We start from the raw sequence: 24,644 nt of genomic DNA, 5'->3' as shown, positions 1-24,644 counted from the left end.
TACAGTGGCTGAAAAAGGAGAGTTCAGAGAAGGACCTCCATGTACGAGCGCTATACATCATATACATATAGGCCGTTATTTCTGGATAGGTCATCAGAACCTGATCAGTGAGGGTCCAATAAATGGGACCCCTGCCAATCAGCTATTTGAGAAGGCATCGGTGCTCACAGTAGCACTGTGGCCTTCTCCAGCTTTTCCTAGGACAGGTGATGTCACGTTCATTGGTCACATAGACTAGGCGCAGATCAGGCCCCTTGAAGTTAATGGGGCTGGACTGCGATGCAAAGCACAGCCGCTTTAAAATGTACGGCGATTAGCCGGGTGAGCCGAGAGACGGTCACGTCTCCTCAAACAGCTGGTGTCGTCCCCCACTGATCAAATACTGATAGATCATCAGTAAAAAAATTGCCGGAAAACCTCAATAATGTCAAGGTCAATCTATTGCATGCAAAAAATAAAAATAAAATACAGACAACATTTTTTGGGTATTTTATTTATTTCAAGCACTAAACAAACGTCATTGTTCGTTCATGTGACCTTCATTCAGTTTAATGTTTTTTTTTTTGTTTTTTTTTTAACGCAAAATGAGATAATGATTAGTGTACCTCTATAACCAGACTGGGATGCCTTCGCCATCTGGAAGACGTGAAATTAGGCGGATCAGTCTGGCAGATCAAGAATTAAACCACAGTAACTGGAATAAGTGACACGTTAACCCAAAATCTAAGCATGAATGAACTGTAGATTAACTCATCCCGGATGATTGCGGATAACATGCGTCTCTTCGGGTATTCTAAAACATATCCAATACGGTAAATGGCTGTGTTAAGCACATTTATGAATCACACGTGGAGCTCTGGTACAAACCAATCTGGACGGCATGTACAGTACTGTGGGCAGCAAATGGTCATGTCTTCATCCATCTTCTCGCTGCTGCTGCCTCCTTGTCTTATCCGTCGGAAGCATAAAATACAAGAGCGGATATATACATTCATCTGCAGAGCCATCACAGGCTCCACAGCATTGCAACGGCTTTGCAGATCCCCACATCGTGGTAGTTGAAATAGCAAAGACCAGCAAACGTTAAGGATGAGAGCGCCAGCAGTCCGGTGTTGGCCAGCTTAATCTTTGCATCGCCATGCACATAGTCAGTCAGCACCTGCCCAAGACCCCTAAAAACAAAGAAAACACATAGAGATTAGACAGATGGCAACACCCCCCAAAATACAGAATATCCTACTGCTTGTATATGTGCGTCATCCCCTCCCTTATGGTCCTCTGCTGTGTCACGTGGCCGACACTCTGACTCTGCGCATTATGTGTGGATAGGAAGTCAGTTTCTTGATTCATGCCTAGGCCACTCACATCCAGGATCCCATAGGAATGAATGGAGAAACTGACCTCCTGTCCACACTTAGAGTGTTGGACATGTGACACAGCGGAGGACCTGAAGGGAGGGGATAATTTGCAAACACAAGGTCCAATAGGCAAACTGTCAGTGTAATACCGACAGGTGTGTGTATATATATATATATATATATATATATATATATATATATATATATATATATATATATATATATATATACACACACATACACACACTTTCTTAAAAAAATAAAGGGAACACTAAAATAACACATCCTAGATCTGAGTTAATTAAATATTCTTCTGAAATACTTGGTTCTTTACATAGTTGAATGTGCTGACAACAAAATCACACAAAAATTAAAAAATGGAAATCAAATTTTTCAACCCATGGAGGTCTGGATTTGGAGTCACCCTCAAAATTAAAGTGGAAAAACACACTACAGGCTGATCCAACTTTGATGTAATGTCCTTAAAACAAGTCAAAATGAGGCTCAGTAGTGTGTGTGGCCTCCACGTGCCTGTATGACCTCCCTACAACGCCGGTGCATGCTCCTGATGAGGTGGGGGACGGTCTCCTGAGGGATCTCCTCCCAGACCTGGACTAAAGCATCTGCCAACTCCTGGACAGTCTGTGGTGCAACGTGGTGGATGTAGCGAGACATGATGTCCCAGATGTGCTCAATTGGATTCAGGTCTGGGGAACAGGCGGGCCAGTCCATAGCATCAATGCCTTCGTCTTGCAGGAACTGCTGACACACTCCAGCCACATGAGGTCTAGCATTGTCTTGCATTAGGAGCAACCCAGGGCCAACCGCACCAGCATATGGTCTCACAAGGGGTCTGAGGATCTCATCTCGGTACCTAATGGCAGTCAGGCTACCTCTGACGAGCACATGGAGGGCTGTGCGGCCCTCCAAAGAAATGCCACCCCACACCATTACTGACCCAATGCCAAACCGGTCATGCTGGAGGATGTTGCAGGCAGCAGAACGTTCTCCACGGCATCTCCAGACTCTGTCACGTCTGTCACATGTGCTCAGTGTGAACCTGCTTTCATCTGTGAAGAGCACAGGGCGCCAGTGGCGAATTTGCCAATCTTGGTGTTCTCTGGCAAATGCCAAACGTCCTGCACGGTGTTGGGCTGTAAGCACAACCCCCACCTGTGGACGTCGGGCCCTCATATCACCCTCATGGAGTCTGTTTCTGACCGTTTGAGCAGACACATGCACATTTGTGGCCTGCTGGAGGTCATTTTGCAGGGCTCTGGCAGTGCTCCTCCTGTTCCTCCTTGCACAAAGGCAGAGGTAGCGGTCCTGCTGCTGGGTTGTTGCCCTCCTACGGCCTCCTCCACGTCTCCTGATGTACTGGCCTGTCTCCTGGTAGCGCCTCCATGCTCTGGACACTACGCTGACAGACACAGCAAACCTTCTTGCCACAGCTCGCATTGATGTGCCATCCTGTATAAGCTGCATTACCTGAGCCACTTGTGTGGGTTGTAGACTCCGTCTCATGCTACCACTAGAGTGAAAGCACCACCAGCATTCAAAAGTGACCAAAACATCAGCCAGGAAGCATAGGAACTGAGAAGTGGTCTGTGGTCACCACCTGCAGAACCACTGCTTTATTGGGGGTGTCTTGCTAATTGCCTATAATTTCCACCTGTTGTCTATACCATTTGCACAACAGCATGTGAAATTGATTGTCACTCAGTGTTGCTTCCTAAGTGGACAGTTTGATTTCACAGAAGTGCGATTGACTTGGAGTTACAGTGTGTTGTTTAAGTGTTCCCTTTATTTTTTTGAGCAGTGTATATATATATATATATATATATATATATATATATATATATTGATGCAAAGTGCAGTTAGACCAACACTTTCAAACGATGTATACAATGGGGTTCAGGTGCACGCCACCATGGCTGCAATGTAAAAACAAACAAGGGCTTAGGCTGGTTTAGCATCTGTGGCAGCTATTCCAGCTCCCCAGAATACCTGCCGGATCCACTAACTGTAATGGGGTCTGACAGAGATCCGTCTGCAATCTGGCAAAAATACTGAGAATTCGCCAGACAGAAACCGCTGTTTGCGTTTGGCCGACTCCCAGCATTCTCTGCCAGAACTGGCGCCTGCAGATGTGAAAGCAGCAGCACACTACTTTATGTATAAAGACACAAAACACTGGAAATATGCAGAAATGCAAACTGCATTACTGCTATACTTACTATAGGAAAATTAGGAAAATCAGACGCTCTTTGCACACCCTTTTGATCAAAATTGTGTCAGGCCCATCTACCAGCAACAAAGTGGCTTCTAACACACGGGACCTACACCATAAGACCTGCCTCACCTGGTCTAGGAAATTCAGCCATGTGATACTCTGATTATAAGCACTAGGCAGACGAGCTATAGAATGCCCATTTTCACCTTATCCAGTCATTTATTATTGAGACAACTGGTTATCTCAGTGTCTGTAACAAACAGATCTATAAAATTATCACAAGACGTATCCCTCAGAATGAACAGAATACAGAAAAATTATAAAAATGCTGGAAATGACATTTTTTCAGTCACCGCACCAAAAATGGTATAAAAAGTGATCAAAGAAATATGTACCCATAAATAACAACAATAAAACTACAACATACCGAACAAAAAAGAAGTGCTTCGATGGGAGTATAAACATGGGTATTCGAATTTGGTAAAGCACACAAACAGATGCTTAGAAGTGTGCGTCAAAAAAAAACTATAGAAATGTGTTATTGTCATAATCGTGTCATCGCATTATTTACAGAACTGACAGAAGAGCTGTGTTTGGTTCCTCACCTCCCGAAAAATGTAATAGGAAAAGCAAATCAGAAAGCCACGTATCAATAAAAACCACAGCCTGTCCCACAAAAAAAAATCCTCACAGAGCTCTGTCAACATAAAAATAAAAAAATAAAGTTATGGTTCTTAGAATATGGCAACAAAATATAAAATTAGTAATTTTTTACAATTAGAGCACTAATCACGTTGAGGCTACTTTCACACTTGTGTTTTCAATTCTGCCATTGAGACCCGTCATAGGATGAAAACGCTTCAGTTTTGTCCCCATTCATTGTCAATGGGGACAAAACTGAACTGAATGAAACGGAATGCTCCAGAATGCATTCCGTTCCGTTTGGTTGCGCTCCTATCGCGGACAGAATAAAGCTGCAAGCAGTGATTTACTGTCCGCGATGTGGTGCGGAGCAAGACGGATCCGTCCTGACACACAATGTAAGTCAATGGGGACGGATCCGTTTTCTCTGACACAATAGAAAACGGATCCGTCCCCCATTGACTTTCAATGGTGTTCATGATGGATCCGTCATGGCTATAGAAGACATAATACAACCGGATCCGTTCATGGTGGATCCATACGGTAGTATTTTTGTAACAAAACCGTTTTTGCACAAAGTCTCAGAAAAAAAAAAATCGCAGCATGGCTTGGATATGTGAAAGCATTCCACAATTCTTACCACATAAAGTAGCACTTTTCAGAAGAGGGACTGCGTCGTGAAGAACACAACTGGCTCGGTCCTACAGGGGTTTAATATATATTTCTCGCATTGCTTATGATGCTGCTGCCATAATCTAGGGCCGTATAGATTTATGGCCTGAGGGTTTTGCTTTCCCTTCCTCTGGATCACACAGGTCTAAAGCTGACCATGCATGGCGGGGGCAATGGATGACTAGTAACCCCCACCCACCCCCAATCTGGTCAAGCTGTTGTGGATGACCAGTAAGATGAAGATCTCCGCACATGTCAGTGAATAGATGGAACAAGTACATATTGATGAGCTAAAGCTAGAACGGCGCTTGCACAGAAGCTCTGATCCGTCATTCTTACCAGTGTCCGTGCAGGGTGAGGGCTGCCGCCAGTGAATAGTCCACCCCAGCTCCAGGATACAGATAAGCTGCGGGTAGAAGGCCTAGGAGAACCACGCTCACTGCTCGCTCGGCACTCCAGTGGAGGGAGGCTGCTTTGGAGGAGGCTTTAAAAAAATAAAATTTGATCACTTAAAAAAATAATTCTCTAGACTCTGTGCTAAAATCCAGCACTAGAAAAATTTGGAGCGTTGGCACAATACAACGATGCATTGATCTACTACCCCTCCCAAATTAATTCATGGGGTTGTTCATGGTTAGAAAACATGCCTGCTTTCTTCTTGTGAAAAAAATAAAGCTGCACCCTTGTTTAGAGTCTGAGTACGGTATTACAGCTTAGCCACATTTGTTTTAAAGGGGTTTTTACAAGACTTTTCCCACACCTGGGACCCCCGCCGATCAACTGTTTAAGAAGGCAGCGGCTTTTCTCAGCTGACCCTGGGCCAGTGACGACGCGTTCATCAGTCACATGGACTAGGTGCAGCTCAGCCCCATAGGAGTGAATACCAAGTACAGCGACGATACAATGTACGGCGCTACGCTTGGTGAGCGCCGGTGCCTTCTGAAACAGATAATCAGCGGGGGCTCTGGGTGTCCGACCCCCACTGATCAGATACTGATGACCTATCCAGAGGATAGCTCACCAGAATAAAAGACTCAGACAACCCCTTTAGGCCTCTTGCACACGAACATTGTGTGCCCGTGGCTGTATTGCGGCCCGCATATGGCGGGTCCGCAATACACGGGCACCGGCCCGTGTGCACTCCGCATCACGGATGCGGACCCATTCCCTTGAATGGGTCCGCAATCACGGAGATGCGGAACGGAAGCACGGATCGGAAATTGTTCTATTTTTTTACGGTGCGGACGGATCACGGACCCATTCAAGTTGAATGGGTCTCGATCCGTCCCGGCCGCCGCCCGTGCATTGGGGACTGCAAATTGCGGTCGCCAATGCACGGAACGGATGCACAACGTTCGTGCGCATGAGGCCTTAAAAGGAACTGAGCTGCAATACCAGAGGCGACATAAGGACAGGTGGGCTGCTGGTTCTTACAGAATACTGCCAAGTAGGCTAATCCTTGAGAACCCCTGCTCCTACAGGTCACCAATCATAGTGATTTGGCTGCAAAACACTAGGTTCACCTTGGCAAGCCAAAGGTGTGCAATGGCTGTGAAGCGTACTTGTACAAATCTAGTATGTCATAGTGACGTGTCAGAGGTTTTGATTTGGTGGGGGTCCTCCACCAATCGCTAAAACAAGGTGATAGAAGTGATCACATGCAGCCTTGCCGCTTCAGATGGAACCGAGCGCATCCCCATCCTCTGTGTGAGCACTTCTATCTCCTCATTCAGGCATCAGTGGGGGGTTCCAGCACTCAGACTGCTGCCCCCTTTGATGTGTCACTATGCCATCAAAGTTTTTAAAAGAACAGGTACACTTTAAATGGACTTCCAGAAGTAGGTAACAAAAATATTCTTGTTCCCCATAAAGAGCGCCTCATCTGCCTATAGGCCGTGTCTGGTACTGCAGCTCGTCCACGGTCACGTTAAATGGAGATGAAGTGTCCTAGACACTCCCTTTATGTGAAATCACGCGTTCTACTAATTTTCTAAGTTAAAAGTGGAGAAACCACTTGTATAGAGATGGGGCAGGATGCAGCAGAAATACTAATGGCACACAGTAGTGCGCACCCTGACCTCGCCCTGCTTGATGATCGAATAGCTCTTGGGCAGACAAAGAACAAAGCAAATCGTGCCCCGTCTTAACCCTGGAGAGCAGCAATCTGAACAATCCCTCCATGTTCCAGGCCCACTGACTGCTAAAGCTTCTTTTTTTGCGTTCTTACTGGTGATAAAAAAAAAACACCATGTGGTTTGTACCCTTTTTTTGTTTTTGCTGTATATATGGCTACATAAAGACTCTGCAATGGCTGGGTTCACGTGACATTCTATGCCTGACGAATACATTAGAAAACAAGGATACAAAAACACAGCACACCGCGTTCTTGTATCCTGCACAGTCTCGTAAATAAAATAAAAAGTATACTTTTTTTTTTTCACAATGGAACTCTATGGTGAACAGATGCCACTGTATGGCATCAGTCTGAGGCATCCATTTAATGTATAGGTTTTTTGGATACGGCCTAGGATGAGCCATTATGTGCCACACTGACAAAGTTCTATCTCAAACTAAGCCACCCAATAGTTGGTATTGAGCAGGGGCAGACTGGCTGTAGACCCTACAGGGAAAATTCCCAGTAGGCCGATGTTCAGGGGGCCGCCCAACTCATCCTCAGTGCCGCTGATGCTCTCATCATTAATTAACACTGGGAGCATCATGTACTCATGTACCCGGCTGGAGAATTCAGTTCTATGGCTGAACACTGAGGTGGGGCATGGAGCCTATAGCTCCCTGCCCTGCTGTTCACTCTCATAGGCCACAGGTTACTATACCAGGCAATTTACAAATGGCATCTCAGGCTGCAGGCTGGAAGAGGCCTGTGGGCTGCACCGGAGATGGTGACTTGGAACAGGACTCTGCTATTTTATGTTTTTCTTCTTTCCTTGGCCACTTGGGCTGCATACTACTGGGTGCACTATGGGGGTCATTACTAAGGGGAAGTCCAGGCTGCATACCAATGGTAGGGCTGGCTTAGTGCTGTGGCCGCATCTCACGCCCTAAGCCCCATGATCCATATCTTAATTAGAGACAATTGGAGGAGGAGAAGGACAGAATGTGGTAGCTATGGGAGGCCACCACAGAGGGACAGCCTTTGGGGTAGTATGTTGTGTTGCACTATGGCATCTACTTGGATGGTATTTTTTGCTGCACTACGGTATAATTAAGACCATCTAGTTGGGTTGCCTCGTCTTCCATCAATTTGGACCTGGTACAACATGGAGCAACTTTTAGGTTTTTTCCAGGGCCACTTTAAGTTCCCAGTCCGCTCCTAGTATACAGCTAGACAGGAGTGTCTCTCCCCGCACCACATCTATCATCCAGCCTGAGCCCCTGTGATATATCTGGTGCAGGTCTAGACAGGCGGTCTAAGCTTACGCCATCTACAGGATTAGTAAATCCTAAAGCGACTCTGGGCATCAAACAGCAATACAGATCTCAGCTTCCCGTGATAGGGACTTATAGGAAATGGGTTGGCAGGGTGGTCTTACAGCTCTGGGTTCCTGCATGGAGATGGCATCATGTAAACTATAACATTTCTATCAGCGATGCAATACGGTTAGAGCCTTTTTACCATGACGACTTTGGGACACTTGGACTGGGGCTGCTTGTAATGAAGTTCTGTCTTGTGCCAAAAACACTGCCGGTCTTATCAGCAAAGATTTACTAAAGGGATAAGCTGAAATTGGAAAAAATACAGAAGAAATATTAATATAACATAACACAAAACAGTCTTATAACTAAAGGAACAAACTTGTTGAAAAGTAGCATCCCACTGACATATGGCATCACAAAAGTTCTGGCTACTGTCGGGCATTTAAGTAGAAGCAGCAATGGTGATTTCCTCATCTCAATTTACTGAAACAAAAGCCAACACCAGTGGTAGGTATACCCCCACAAAAATGTCACTGTCTCAATAACTTTTCATGTGGCCTTGAGAATCAATTACAGCTTGACAACCATGTCTCCTGCTGTTCACAAGTCAGCATATTGTCTGCTGAGGCATGGCATCCTACTCTTCCTGAAGAGCAGCCCTCAGGTCATTGAGGTTCTGGGGTACAGAGTTACGAGCCTCTACACAGCGACTCAGCTGATCCCATAGGTTTGCAATGGGATTCAGGTCTGGAGACAGAGCAGGCCACTCCATTCGAGGTACCCCAGTCTCCAGCAGCCGTTCCCTAATGATGCGACCTCGATGAGCTGGATCATTGTTGTCCATGAAGATGAAACTAGGCCTGTGTTGTTCATGCAGAGGCACAATGACTGGATTAATGAGGTTAGTCAAGTAGTATGGGCTAGTCACTGTGCCAAATGGTCAATAAAGACCAATAAAGCCTTCTCATTACATGTACTCTTTACTAAACACTTAAAACATAACTTATTGTTGCGAATAAACAAACCTATCTACTGACTACAATAAAAGAATCTAGAAATATCGGCGGTGTCTCTGGTGCTCCTTATTTACTCTTGTAACACTGGTTACTTCCCAGTGTAATGTAGCATTGGCAGGGATATCCGTATGGTTCATGTCTTCCCTGGATTCAATGGAGGCCATTTTGGCACCGAAAATGACAAAAATTCAGGTGAGCCCAGCATGTGAGTGGAACCTACACCTTCTGAATTGTATGTTAGCCGCCATGGCACATAACAGGTATATAGTGTTAGGAACCCGTCTAACTAGAGATTGCCTTGACGTTCGGCAGACGGGCTCAGATAATTTTGTACAAAATGATTTGCCAAATATCTCTAACCTGCTGGTATAGCATTTGCAATAATGCGGTGCTATGGGATGTGCTGACTGACCCCATTTTTTTACTTCACAGTTTGCTGGAGGCGTGGCTGCCTCTCCAGTCGTGCACTCCTGACCAGCTCGTTTGTCTCACAGGTTGATTTTAATTAGTGTTAGTATATAGCTTGGCCCACTCCCCCTCACTCACTGAAACCATATGGCACCAGGAGAGAGATAGTGTGTGGACTCTCATTGCAGTCCTTGGTGACCATGTGGCGCCGGGGGTGGTGTGGAGTGGGCCCAGCGTGCATGCTGGTTCATGTCTTCCCTGGATTCAATGGAGGCCATTTTGGCACCGAAAATGACAAAAATTCAGGTGAGCCCAGCATGTGAGTGGAACCTACACCTTCTGAATTGTATGTTAGCCGCCATGGCACATAACAGGTATATAGTGTTAGGAACCCGTCTAACTAGAGATTGCCTTGACGTTCGGCAGACGGGCTCAGATAATTTTGTACAAAATGATTTGCCAAATATCTCTAACTTGCTGGTATAGCATTTGCAATAATGCGGTGCTATGGGATGTGCTGACTGACCCCCTTTTTTTACTTCACAGGGATATCCGTACTTGCTATAATCTCACTCCTCCTATGTCTCTGCGCTACATTAAACCTCTACTTCTATAAACTCCTATTAGCCAGTACACCAGCTGCCTAAAACCACTTTAAACACTGCCCCCCCGACACGTTTCACCAGTTAACCTGGCGTCTTCAGGGGATTCGGGCAGAGTGGTTTTAGGCAGCAGGTATACTGACTAATAGGAGTATTTAGAAGTAGATGTTTAATGTAGCACAGAGACATAGGGGGAGTGAGATTAATGGCAGCGGGGCCCGGTGCAGTCACTGTATTCTATTACACCGGGCCCCGCTCACTGTAGTAATCATATCTAACCTGTAGGCAATGTTAAACTATAGAAATCATGTGTAATCCAGCCTGTAGTACTTACTACAATCTTCTGTAGCAGGCAGGGCAGGGCGGGCGGGCGCTGGCAGCTTAACTCACTACGTCACGCGCCTGCTTCATTCATAAAGTGGGAGGAGCAGGCACGTGACGTAGTGAGTTACGCTGCCGACGCCCGCGCGGCCTCCTGCCTGCTACGGAAGAAATATAGTAAGTACTACAGGCTGGATTACACATGATTTTTCGATAGTTTAACATTGCCTACAGGTTAGATATCATTACTACAGTGAGCGGGGCCCGGTGTAATAGAATACAGTGACTGCACCGCTGCCATTCGAAACCAGATGCCGACCCCCACTCCCTGTATTGGGGGTCATTCACTACACAGGGACACTGTTATGGGGAGGGACTGTGGATGACACATAGCATAAGATGCTATATATGTGTCATCCACAGATGCCCCCATAACAGTGTCATCCACAGACCACCATTAGTTCAAAACCCACCAAAAGCACACCTTTTGGTTAAAAAAAAAAAATTCTTCTTATTTTCCTCCTCAAAAACCTAGTGTCTTATAGGGCGAAAAATACGGTAGATGTCTACAGAACCTGTTCTATTAAACGCTTATACAAGTAGAGCCCCCCCCCCCCCCCCCCCCCCACGTAAGTTTGTGCTGACGTCACTGATTATTTCCCCTTCCTCTGATCTGTCAGAACAATAACCCACAAATAACGGATCCTGCCTGTGGAGCATCAGCCTTTACTCGTCAGCATTTGGTCAGTAATCCATCAGTATTGCTAAAGCCAAAAAAACAGGAGTGGATCCAAAACAGAGATGATACGTGAATGGAATATTTGCATGTCTTCTGTGTTTTGTACCCACTCCTGCTTTTGGCTACCAAATCATAAGCCAATTCTGATGGGACCATACAGGCCTTACAGCTGCTACACAAACAGGATCCGGTGTGTGTCTCATTTTTCCTTCCTTCTGACAGATCAGAAGAAAGGTCAAATAAATGATGATGTCAGCCAGGCTGAAAGGCAAAAAAGTGGCCCAGTCATGAAGTGGGGAGGGTGGAAGCTAGGGTTGTTGCGGGTATCGAAATTTCGATACCCAATCGATACTTTTGTCCCGGTATCGATACGATACCGGGATTTCCGTTTTTTCGATACTGGGCTGCGCTTCTGCGCAGTCTAGTATCTCTGAACATGAGCGCGCTGCTATCGGCGCGCTCATGTTCTCTCTCAGCAGCACGGGGAGAAGGAAGCAGTCCTCCCTCCCCCTGTGCTGCTGCTGCCACCAATGAGAAGAGAGGGGCGGCAATGAGAAGAGAGGGGCGGAGGAGGGGCGGCAATGAGAAGAGAGGGGCGGAGGAGGGGCGGCAATGAGAAGAGAGGGGCGGAGGAGGGGCGGGCGCACTGCGCCCCCAATGATAGGATTACTATCGGAGCGATGGGAGGAGACATCAGCTTCACTAGTGGGCGTTCCTTTTCCCTGCGCTGCGATTGGACAGCGCTACAGCCAGGGAGAAGGAACGCCCACTAGTGAAGCTGATGTCTCCTCCCATCGCTCCGATAGTAATCAGCAGCATGTGGAGCAGGAGAGGAGACAGTAATGGGGCACTGCGGGCGAACGGAGCGGCGCCCAGGACTAAATGGTGAGTGCTGAGACATCGCTGGGCGCCGCTCTGTGTGGCCTAATAGTGAAAGTCTGGACTCATATACAGTAGTCAGTCTTTAACACATACAGGAGGCGGGTGCCGGCAGCAGAATCGCATTGCCGGCACCCTGCCCCTGACAGGGAGCTGCGATCAGCGGCAGTTAACTGCCGCTGATCTGCTAGTACCCGCCTCCTGTATAAAGGGGTAAAATCATTGGTGGTGCAGTGTGCCCCCCCCCCCTCAATCCCCCCATCCCATTAAAATCATTGGTGGCACAGTGCGCCGGCCCCTCTCAACCCTCCAGTATTAAAATCATTGGTGGCAGTGGCCACAGGGACCTCTCCACTCCCCCTCATTGGTGGTGCAGTGGCAGCTTCTGATCGGAGCCCCAGCTGTGTAAGCCTGGGGCTCCGATCGGTTACCATGGCAGCCAGGAAGCCCTGGTTGCCATGGTAACATCCCTGATGCTGTGTGCACAAAGCACAGAGCAGCAGGGACAGTGTGGAGTCCTATTCACCCTGATAGAGATCTATCAGGGTGAATAGGAAAAGGGATGAAAGATCCCAGGTTCTAGCCCCTAAGGGGGGAAATAGTTATTAAATAAAAAGTGAAAAAAAAAAAAACACTAAAATATGAAGTATAAATCACCCCCCTTTTCCCAATTTCACATATAAAATATATAAATAAACATATTACATCGCCACGTCAGAAAAGTCCAAACTATTAAAATATAAAAAAAATATCTAGGTGGTGAATGCCGGAACAGAAAAAATAAAATAAAAACTGCGCGATTCGCCATTTTTAAAAATGAGGAATGCACGTGGCTTTTTTTGTTTATTTTTTTCGCGTGGTATCGAATGGTATCGAGTATCGCAATACTTTTTCATGGTATCGAAACCGAATCAAAAATTTGGTATCGCAACAACTCTAGTGGAAGCAGCGTGAGAGGTCCACAGAGTGGCCCAGTGACAGAGTCTGGAGGTAGCGGCAACATCAGGAGGCCACAGAGGCCGCAGAGCAGCACAGTGACAGTGTAGAGGGGGCATCAGCATGAGGAGACCATAGAGCGGTAAGATGACAGAGTCTGGAGATGGCGGCAGCAGGAGACCTGAAAGTGACCCGGTGACAGAGTGGGGCGGTGGGTGGCAATACCAGTACCTGCTGACGAAGGTGACTGAAAGAAGGAGCACTTGGCATCAGATGTGTGGCATCAGGCGAGTGGCAGCATCAGAGTAGTAGCTGAGGCAAGTAGCCAGAAGAAACCAGTCTCTTTTGTCAAGGTTTGGGTGAGGCACCATAGATGATCTAATCAGATGCATCTGGAATTGGTAGATGGAAATCCTGGCTGATCCAGGCCTGATTTATCTGGACAAAGGTCAGTCTCTCCACATTTTGGGTGGACAGGTGAGTTCTTCTTGGGGTAACTATGGCCCCCGCCGCACTAAACACCCGCTCTGATGCCACACTACTAGCCGGGGAGGACAGCTTTTCCAGGGCGAACTAGACCAGTTGCGGCCACAAATCCAGTTTGGCTGCCCAGTAGTCCAGCGGATCTTCAATGACGGCTGGCAAGGTGCACTCCAGGTATGCCACCAACTGCTGGTTCAGGTTCTGCTCTATGTCTAGCTACTGGTATTTTCTTCACTACGCGGGTGAAGAAAGCTGCTCATCAGCGACTCTAGACTCAGGTTGTTGCAGATGGAGCTGGAACTGACCACACACACACACACACACACACACACACACACACACACACACACACACACACACACACACACACACACACACACACACACACACACACACACACACCAAAACTGTATGCAAATGCATGTCATTTGCAGACTGATCAGTCTGACAAATACATTGCAATACCGGATCCGTTTTTACGGTGCCATCCGGATCTGGTATTTATTATTTTTCACATTTTTAAAAGGTCTGCACATGTGCAGACCTGGAAACCAGATCCCTTTTACTGGAACACTTGATACCGGATCTGGCATTATAACATTTCTATGGAAATTAATGCGGAATCCGGCATTCAAGCAAGTGTTCCGGAATTTTGGCCGGAGAAAAAAATGTAGCATGCTGCGGTATTTTCTCCATCCAAAAACCGTACAGTAACTGAAAATGCGATTCGCTACCATGAAGCACGAGGAAATTCGCGTTCGTATCGAATCAAATTTTTCCTGAAATTCAGATCGAATTCCACTTATTTAAAAAAATATTTTTAGCTCAAAAGGAGTACAATGCAATAATAAAAAAAATATATTGTCCCCAAAGATGTACATAGCCTTTAAGTCCATTTTGCCTCCTCTCCTGTAGTGAAGATAGAGCCTGTTAGTTGAGTGCTCCTCTCATCATTGTAGAGATCAGCGTGGGTCTCAGCACTGACAAACCACCAATCAGAACTTTCCATATGTCTATGTGACGTATCAAAGGTTAAAAAAAAAACTAAAAACTTGGTGACAACCTTAACCCGTAGAGGACCCGCGCCGTACATGTACGGCACAGATGTCCGTGACTTAAGGACCAGCGCCATACATATCCTGCACCCGCCCGATCCGCGGCAGGGGTCACTGATAGCCGGACCCCTGCTGCATGTGTCGGCATTGGTGAAATCATCGATGCATTAACCCTTGATGTGCAATGTCCTCACGGTTATCAGAGCTGCCATCGGGTCCCCGTGCTGCAATGACGGGAACACAATGGCATGGAAGGCATCGCGCTGCCTTCCGGTGAAGAGCCTGTGAGATCCAGCCCCCTGGATCTCACAGGCAGGAAGCTGTATGAGTAATACACACAGTATTATTCATACAGCCAATGCATTCCAATACAGAAGTATTGGAATGCATTGTAAAGGGGATCAGACCCCCAAAAGTTGAAGTCCCAGAGTGGGACAAAAAATAAAGTAAAAAAAAAAAGTTATAAAAATAAAGTTTTCCAAAAAAAAAAAGTAAAGTTTCAAGAAAAAAAAAATATATCCTTTTGCCAAAATAAAGGGAAACAAAAATTGTTAAAAATAGGGAAAGAAAAGTACACATATTAGGTATCGCCACGTCCGTATCGACCGGCTCTATAAAACTAACACATGACCTAACCCCTCAGGTGAACACCGTCAAAAAATAAAAACTGTGCTAAATAAACCATTTTTTTGATCAAAAAGGCTTATACCCCCCAAAATAGTACCATTCTAACCGTCACCTCATCCTGCAAAAATGAGCCCCTACACAATCACCCAAAAAAATAAAAAACTATGGCTCAGAATCAGTTTTTTTGGTTTAAAAAATGCTGCTATTGTGTAAAACTTAAGTAAATAAAAGTATACGTATTAGGTATTGCCGCGTCCGTAACAACCTGCTCTATAAAAATACCACATGATCTAACCTGTCAGATGAATGTTGTAAATAACAAAAAAAAAAATGGTGCCAAAAAAAAATCATCTGTACCCTAAACTAGTACCAACAAAACTACCACCCTATCCGGTAGTTTCCAAAATGGGGTCACTTTTTTGGAGTTTCTACTCTAGGGGTGCATCAGGGGGGCTTCAAATGGGACATGGTGTAAATAAACCAGTCCAGCAAAACCTGCCTTCCCAAAACCGTATGGCATTCCTTTCCTTCTGCGCCCTGCTGTGTGCCTGTACAGCGGTTTACGACCACATATGGGGTGTTTCTGTAAACTACAGATTCAGGGCCATAAATATTGAGTTTTGTTTGGCTGTTAACCCTTTTTGCAACTGGAAAAAAATTATTAAAATGGAAAATCTGCCAAAAAAGTGAAAGTCTGAAATGTCATCTCTATTTTCCATCAATTCTTATGGAACACCTAAAGGGTTAACAAAGTTTATAAAATCAGTTCTGTATACCTTGAGGGGTGTAGTTTCTAAAATGGGGTCACTTTTTTGGAGTTTCTACTCTAGGGGTGCATCAGGGGGGCTTCAAATGTGACATGGCAGCTTAAAATTATCCCACTGAAATCTTCTTTCCAAAAACCATATGCCATTCCTTTCCTTCTGCGCTCTGCCGTGTGCCCGTACAGCAGTTTACGACCACATATGGGGTGTTTCTGTAAACTACAAAATCAGGGCCATAAATATTGAGTTTTGTTTGGCTGTTAACCCTTGCTTTGTAACTGGAAAAAATGGAAAATCTGCCAAAAAAGTGAAATTTTTAAATTGTATCTCCATTTTCCATTAATTCTTGTGGAACACCTAAAGGGTTAACAAAGTTTGTAAAATCAGTTTTGAATACCTTGAGGGGTGTAGTTTGTAAAATGGGGTCATTTTTGGGTGGTTTCTATTATATAAGCCTCACAAAGGGACTTCAGACCTGAACTGGTCCTTAAAAAGTGGGTTTTGGAATTTTTTAAAAAAATTTAAAGATTTACTTCTAAACTTCTAACGTTCATAAAAGTAGAGAAATTGAAATTTGGCATTTTTTTATAAATAAAAATTCATTTTTTGACTCAATTTTACCACTGTCATGAAGTACAGTACGTGACGAGAAAACAGTCTCAGAATGGCGTGGATAAGTCAAAGCGTTTTAGAGTTATAAACACATAAAGTGACACTGGTCAGATTTGCAAAAAAATGGCCTGGACAGAAAGGTGAAAAATGGCAGGGTCCTGAAGGGGTTAAAAGAGCATTTTTCCAGTGAAAAACAAAACTGCCAGCAGCCATTGTAAAGCCATAGACGTGTATACACACACAGAAACATCCAACCCTACCCAATGAAAAGCTGGGTGACAACCACTAGAACCACCAGGTCCAGCTTCCAGAAGAGTTGTCAAATCTGTCTATTGTTATATGCAATAAAGATTGCGATAAAACATTGAAATAAAAAACCCGCCCCGTCTATAATAAGCTACACCCAGGAGTATAGAACAATACAGGGCACCCAGACCCGACCTCACCTCTGCCTGCCCTGCACAGAGCTCCCACTTTCACCAAAGCCGCCATCTTGCCCGACACCCAACCAAGGTCACACTGCGACCAGGAAGTGAAACAGAACAGTTCTGTATCAACAAAACTTTATTATTCAATGTCTGAATTAACTTTATTAGTCTGGTACACGGAGAGTTATATCACCGCTGTAAAAAAAAAAAAAAAAAGTGACGGGGCACCGCTCACTCAAGTTTTTGCAGTAAAGACCACCCACATAAAACAAGCAGCCAATCAGGAGAGAGAATCGCTGCCTTTGGTGAGACACTGCAGCGTTTCACGCCTCGTTCTGGGCTTTGGGCTCAACCAATCAGAGCGCAGCTTGAAACAGGCAGTGAAGGGTCGGTACTAGCAGGGACTCGGGTCGGCGGCAGCTGAAGGTCGTGGTAATTGTCGGCATGGCAGACTTTGATTCAGATCTTGACTTGTCCGGTGTGGGCGCCAGTCCTGCGGAGACGGCGGAGCTGCAGAGGATGCTGGCCGTGGAGCAGCAGAAGGCGCAGTTTACGGCTCAGGTGAGAGCACAGGCACACACGTGGGTTACCAGAGTGTTAAAGGGGCTGTCCAGCACTATGGACGTAATTGGCCAGACATGGCTGAAAACGAAATACTTAATAATGGATCTTCAATAAAAAATATTACCCGCGGTGGTATGGGAATGAGGTGCCCGCCATGATCAGGGGTGGATTAAAGGGATTGTCTGGGCTTTTACTATTGATGAGCTATCCTCAGGATAGGTAATCAGTATCAGATTGGTGGGGGTCTGACACCCAGTGCCCCCACTTATCAGCTGTATGAGGAGATGGGTGCCCATGTTCCTTCTCTCTTCCTGTTCACCGCTGCTGACTATGGCAAAGACCATACAGAGCGGACAGGGAGAGAGCAAGGTGACGGCAGTGTGCCATCTCCTCATACAGCTGATAAGTGGGGCACCGGGTGTCAGACCCCCACCAATCTGATATTTATTACCTATCCTGAGGATTAGTCGAAGCCCAGAGAACCCCTTTAACGGGTCTGGCCCTTATCTTAGCGTTCAGATAGGCGTGGGTCTCACTTCTGGGACTCGCTCTTATCTCCCCAATGGGATGTGTGGCGAGAGCACAACTCGCGTGTGCAGCTTGCTCTCCATTCACTGCTATGGGAGTTCTAAGCGGGCGCACACTGTTTTCGGAAGTCCTGTAGTGGAGAATGGAGGGTGGGTGCACGTGGGGGGCTCCGTTCTTTACATGAGACCTACACTTATCTGATTGCTAGGCTATGCCAGCCATGTCCCAGATGGGAATACCCCTTTAAAGGCTATGGACAGCATCAGGGGCTTTTTTATGATTTCTTTTTGGGCTACAAATCATTTTTTCAGTTGGTCTTTATTAAAAATGTTCAATTGTGTCTGAGATGCAAGAGTTTAAAATCGGTCTTCTTGCAAGCTGTCATTTTCTATTTTCTTTGAATCCTGTCATCTGACGGCTCATGTGAAGCCTTATCTCTAATCTCCTGACCTCATAAACCCTCATTACAGGTCAATTTTGATCAAACTGATAAGAATATGACTTAAAGGGAACCTGTCACCGGGATTTTGTGTATAGAGCTGGGGACATGGGTTGCTAGATGGCCGCTAGCACATCCGCAATACCCAGTCCCCATAGCTCTGTGTGCTTTTATTGTGTAAAAAAATAAATAAAATTGATACATGTGCAAATTAACCTGAAATGAGTCCTGTACGTGAGATGAGTCCTGTCCCGGACTCATCTCAGGTTAATTTGCATATGTATCAATTCAAATTGTGTGTTTTTTTTTTTTGTTTTTTTTACACAATAAAAGCACACAGAGCTATGGGGACTGGATATTGCGGATGTGCTAGCGGCCATCTAGCAGCCCATGTCCTCAGCTCTATACCCAAAATCCCGGTGACAGGTTCCCTTTAAAGAGGACCCGTCCCCTCTCCTGACATGTCTGTCTTAGTAAGTACTTGCATTCCCCATGTAATAACCATTCTGGAGCATCTGTTCTTATGACTCTATTCTGTGCCATTACTTTATTACTCCTACTAGCCGTTTATGAATAAATTGCCGGGTACTGCTCGGTGTTACCAGTAGCAGGTGCTGCTGGTGTCAGACTGCAGGGACACACCGCCAACTGGTAACACCCATCTGTACCTTTACTGCAAGCTGCTGACAATTTATTTGAGTAGAAATAACAGGGGAATGGTACAGCATAGAGCTATAAGAATCAATGCCCCCGAATTGTTATAACATGGGGGATGTAAGTGGTTACTACAACAGAAATGTCTGGAGAGGTGACGGGGTTGTCTCACCCCACCCATGACCAAGACGAGGTAAGACACAGCCCCGACCACCAGCGGGCCAGGAAACCGCAGAGCGCTCCCGCTGTTGCAGTAGCTCAGTACATGGGAGCTACAGAAACAGCGCAGCACAAAAAGCCGTACTGTCTCCTGCACAGTGGGCGGTCGGGGTGCCGCCATGCAGGGCTCGTGGGGAGTCCCACCATGTCCTACTGATATCAAGCCTATTCACAAAGCTTTCACGGAGGAATAAGAAACATTGCTGGAGGATGCTGTCATTTCAGTTTTTTCTTTTGAGTATTTTGGAGATTTCTGCAAACGTCCAGCCAATGAATCTTCTCCAGTGCTCTGTTGACTTCTTGGACCCCCTGGTCGCTGGCCTCGTCAGCCTCCTGGTATTAGGAAATGCCTTGTGATACCAGCGGAAAAGTCTTCCAGAATGTCCTGCTAATTAATAATATCTGTATTTTTATTTTCCAGGTTCACAAATTCATGGACGTGTGCTGGGACAAGTGTATGGAGAAACCCAGCACAAAGCTGGACTCCAGGACGGAGGGCTGCCTGGTCAGCTGCGTGGAGCGCTTCATCGACACAACCCTGTCCATTACCAATCGCTTTGCCCAGATGGTACAGAAAGGAACCCAATGACCCCGATATACACGGACTGATAACTGTAATATCAGCAAAGTGACTGAAATCCCTCCCTTGTAATAGTGATAATTGTGACGTACGACTGTTTTATTATATAAATCTGCAGATGCGGGCTATTAAATCTGTCCTGAACTTGTCGGTGTGTTCCAGGCTCATGTAATAATACACGGGGAACTGCAGAGCTTCTGCTATTGCTTTGGATGAGAAGACGTCTGAGGACTATATATTTTTTACATAATCTCCAGCAATATTCAGTATTCTAGCAGTGTTAGTGTCTCACAAAAGTCCACCCCTCACATTTTTGTTAATATTTTATTCTATCTTTTCATGGGACAACCCTGAGGATCTGACACTTTGATACAATGTACAGCTTGTATAACTGTGTCAATTTGGGGGACCCCTCAACACACAGCCATTAATGTCTAAACTGCTGGCAACAAAAGTGAGTACAACCCTAAGTGAAGATGGCCACGTTGTGCCAATATTTTGTGTGACCACCATTATTTTCCAGCACTGCCTTAACGCTCTTGGGCATGGAGTTCACTAAAGCTTTCCAGGATCCACTGGAATCCTCTTCCCCCTCCTCCATGATGACATCATGGAGCTGGTGGATGTTAGAGACCTTGCGCTCCTCCACCTTCCCTTTTGAGGATGCCCCACAGATGCTCAATAAGGTTTAGGTCTGGAGACGTGCTTGGCCAGTCCAGGACCTTTACCCTCAGTTGTGTCACAGTACATGTTGGTATTCATGGTTCCCTCAATGAACCGTAGCTTCCCACTGTCAGCGGCACTCGTGCAGCCCCAAACCATGACTTTCACCGCTATGCTTGACTGTAGGCAGGACACACTTGTCTTTGTACTCCTCACCTGGCTGCCGCCACACATGCTTGACACCATCTGAACTGAATAAGTTTATCTTGGTCTCATCAGACCACAGGACATGGTTTAGGAAATCCATGTCCTTAGTCTGCTTGTCTTCAGCAAACTGTGGACTTTCTTGTGCATCATCTTTAGAAATAGCTTCCTTCTGAGACGACAGCCATGCAGACCAATTTGATGCAGTGTGCGGCGTATGGTCTGACCACTGACAGGTGGACCCTCACCACCCCTGTAACCTCTGTAGCAATGCTGGCAGCATGCCTACGTCTATTTTGAAAAGACAATCTCTGGATATGACACCGAACAGGTGCACTCTACTTTTTTGGTCAACCGTGGCGGGGGGTGTTCCGAGTGGAACCTGTATTGTTAAACTATTGTATGGTCTTGGCCACTGTGCTGCAGCTCAGTTTCAGGGTGTTGGCAATCTTCTTATAGCTTAGGGCTCTTTCACACTTGCGTTCTTGTCTTCCGGCATAGAGTTCCGTCGTGGTCGGGGCTCTATGCCGGAAAAATCCTGATCAGGATTATCCCCATGCATTCTGAATGGAGAGAAATCCGTTCAGGATGCATCAGGATGTCTTCAGTTCAGGACCGGAACGTTTTTTGGCCGGAGAAAATACCGCAGCATGCTGCGCTTTTTGCTCCGGCCAAAAATCCTGAACACTTGCCGCAAGGCCGGATCCGGAATTAATGCCTATTGAAAGGCATTAATCCGGATCCGGCCTTAAGCTAAACGACGTTTCGGCGCATTACCGGATCCGACGTTTAGCTTTTTCTGAATGGTTACCATGGCTGCCAGGACGCTAAAGTCCTGTTTGCCATGGTAAAGTGTAGTGGGGAGCAGTATACTTACCGTCCGTGCGGCTCCCGGGGCGCTTCAGAGTGACGTCAGGGCGTCCCTCGCGCATGGATGACGTGATCGCATGGATCACGTCATCCATGCGCATGGGGCGATCTGACGTCATTCTGGAGCGCCCGGGGAGCCGTACGGACTGTAAGTATACTGCTCCCCACTACTACTATGGCAACCAGGACTTTAATAGCGTCCTGGCTGCCATAGTAACACTGAACGGATCAGTCTTCAAATGCTTTCAGTTCACTTGCGGTGTTACGGATCCGGCGGGCACTTCCGGCAAATGGCGTGCACGACAGATCCGGACAACGCAAGTGTGAAAGAGCCCTTAGGCCATCTTTATGTAGAGCAACAATTCTTTTTTCCACCTCATCACCACGACGGCTACAAGGAGATTGACCCCTGACCTCTGTAGGTTCAGGAACAGAGAGGGTTTAAATCCCCCCCCCCCTCCCACCACCAACACCAGTGTTTCCTGTCCCTACAGAGGACAGGGGCAGAGAGAGTCTCCCTGCGGGGAGATGAAGATGGTTATTCTTTCCTGGCACCTACCGGTGTTCCCCCTGCGGTCGGCGTACTAATGCTGGGCAGGGGTGAAGGAGGGAGGACTCGCTCCATTATTAGATGTGAGCCTGCTCCCGGATGCGATCTCTCGCCGACGCCGAGCTTGGGGCGTTCGCCGGGTGCGCACCAAAGCGCTTCTAAGGGCGGCCGACGTCACGTCCGGTGGACGGAGGGAAGTGACGTCATCCAGGAAGCGTCTCCAGCTTCAAATTTCGGCGCCAGCAAGCGCTGAACGCCTGATCTGTGCGGTATACCTGGAGCTGTGTTAGTCATGTCGGCTGAACCCCGCTCCCCTGGAGACCCTCCTGTGCTGCCTACAGTAAGTCCCCTGTGGGGGAAGCGCTTGTTGCTCTGCTACTTGTTTTAACACTGTACCAGGTTGCATACTCCTCCTCCTCCACTTCTCAGGCTTGGGGCTTTTTCTCTCCATGACTTTTATCTCATGGCTGATAGGGATTATTTCCCCCAGGTTCCTAAGGAGGTCCAGAAAAGGATCAAGAAACAGGCCAAATGCGTGTCCTGCCTCAGACTGCTTCCGGACGAGTATCGCAATAAACTCTGCAAGGACTGTATTTGTAGCGTCATTGCGGAAGAACAGCCTTCCTTCCTTGAGGAACTTCCTTCCTTGAGGTCTATGATCCATAATGAAGTAAAGACCTCCTTATCCCAAATTTCCCCCCCTCTCCGGGATCCGCCTCCACCGAAAAGGCGAAGGGAACCATCTCCCTCCTTATCTGACCCGGAGGTAACAGGGGAAGATGCGTCTACATCTAGAGCCTGGGGGGACGAGGAGGTTCTCTCTGATACTGATATGGCTGAGTCAGAGAGGAAGTTTTGTTTTTCGCTTGAGGAAATGCCAGACCTTTTAAGGGCTGTCCGGGCCACGATGGGTATAGAAGACACCCCAAAAGCCCACTCAATACAAGACGAGATGTTTGGGAGACTCCGGGTTAAGAAAACCCGGGTGTTTCCAATCAATGAAAATATCCGAGATATGGTTTTGGACGAATGGTCCAACCCTGAGAAACGGTTGGGGGTTTCCAAATCCTTCAAGAACCGTTTATTATTTGATTCAAATGAGGTGAAGATCTTCAATGAGACTCCCAAGGTAGACATTCAGGTCGCCAAGGTCAATAAAAAGACTGCCTTGCCCTTTGAAGATACCTCACAATTGCGTGATCCCATGGGTAGGAAGACAGATAGTCTCCTGAAAAAATCATGGGAGGCGGCCATGAAGGCTAACATCGCGGCCACCTCGGTAGCCAGGTCCATGAGGATATGGCTTGACGAGTTAGAAAATCATATTAGGGATAATACCCCTAGGGAAGAGCTACTCAGGTCCCTTCCCTTATTGAAGTCGGCCACAGCTTTTATGGCAGACGCCTCGGCCGAATCCGTTAGATTCGCCGCAAAGGATGCGGGGCTTTCCAACGCTGCCCGCCGCGCCTTGTGGATGAAAAGCTGGTCGGGTGACAACACTTCAAAGATGAAGCTATGTGCTATCCCGTTTTCAGGGGAATATGTATTTGGCCCGGTCTTGGACCGTATCCTGGAAAAGGCCGCAGATAAGAAGGGCTTTCCTGAGGAAAGATCTTTTAAAAGGAAATATCCCTTTCGGGCCCCCTCTAGCCAGAATAAACCCTTTAGGGATAAGGGAAAGTCAGGGCGTTGGAGCTATTCCAAAGGGGGCAGGGGTAGAGGTAACCCCTCTTCCTCCCAAAGTAAGTCCGATAAGCAATGACGCCAGCGTGGGGGGGAGATTGAGGAAATTTCTTACTCCATGGGAGTCCATTTCCCCGAATCCTTGGGTTCGGGACATCTTAAAATTCGGTTATCGGATCGAACTTTCCTCATCTCCCCCAAACCGCTTCGTCATTACGAATCCAGGCTCCCCCAGCACTCGTTTAAAAATTCTACAAGGAGTTCGGAGCCTTCTAGCTATGGACGTGATAGTACGGGTCCCCCCTTCTCAGCTAGGGCAGGGCTTCTACTCAAGCCTTTTCCTGGTGGAGAAGAAAGAGGGGTCTTTCCGTACAATTATAAACTTGAAAGCCTTAAACAAGTTCATAACCTATCGAAAGTTCAGGATGGAGTCCCTAAAATCCCTGATCCCCTTAGTAGGGAAGAACGCCCTAATGTGCT

The 24,644-nt window shown here is 46.7% G+C and overlaps 2 protein-coding genes across 2 annotated transcripts; one reads left to right on the top strand and one right to left on the bottom strand.

The window, feature by feature from the left end:
• Window positions 1-473: 473 nt before the first annotated feature.
• Window positions 474-17,353, bottom strand: SDHD (succinate dehydrogenase complex subunit D). Its single transcript, XM_040426669.1, has 4 exons — window positions 17,229-17,353; window positions 8,540-8,644; window positions 5,245-5,389; window positions 474-1,172 (listed from the first exon to the last, which is right to left on the bottom strand). The coding sequence occupies exons 1-4, from the start codon at window positions 17,272-17,274 to the stop codon at window positions 1,007-1,009; spliced, it is 462 nt and encodes a 153-aa protein (XP_040282603.1). The 5' UTR covers window positions 17,275-17,353; the 3' UTR covers window positions 474-1,006.
• A 217-nt stretch (window positions 17,354-17,570) lies between these two features.
• Window positions 17,571-20,342, top strand: TIMM8B (translocase of inner mitochondrial membrane 8 homolog B). Its single transcript, XM_040426695.1, has 2 exons — window positions 17,571-17,771; window positions 20,036-20,342. Exons 1-2 carry the CDS (start codon window positions 17,655-17,657, stop codon window positions 20,201-20,203), a joined length of 285 nt encoding a protein of 94 aa, XP_040282629.1. The 5' UTR covers window positions 17,571-17,654; the 3' UTR covers window positions 20,204-20,342.
• The last annotated feature ends 4,302 nt before the right edge of the window (window positions 20,343-24,644 follow it).

This window comes from Bufo bufo, chromosome 1 (genome assembly GCF_905171765.1).
Source record: "Bufo bufo chromosome 1, aBufBuf1.1, whole genome shotgun sequence".
Lineage (NCBI taxonomy): Eukaryota > Metazoa > Chordata > Amphibia > Anura > Bufonidae > Bufo > Bufo bufo.
This window is presented reverse-complemented; position numbering and strand designations above follow the sequence as displayed.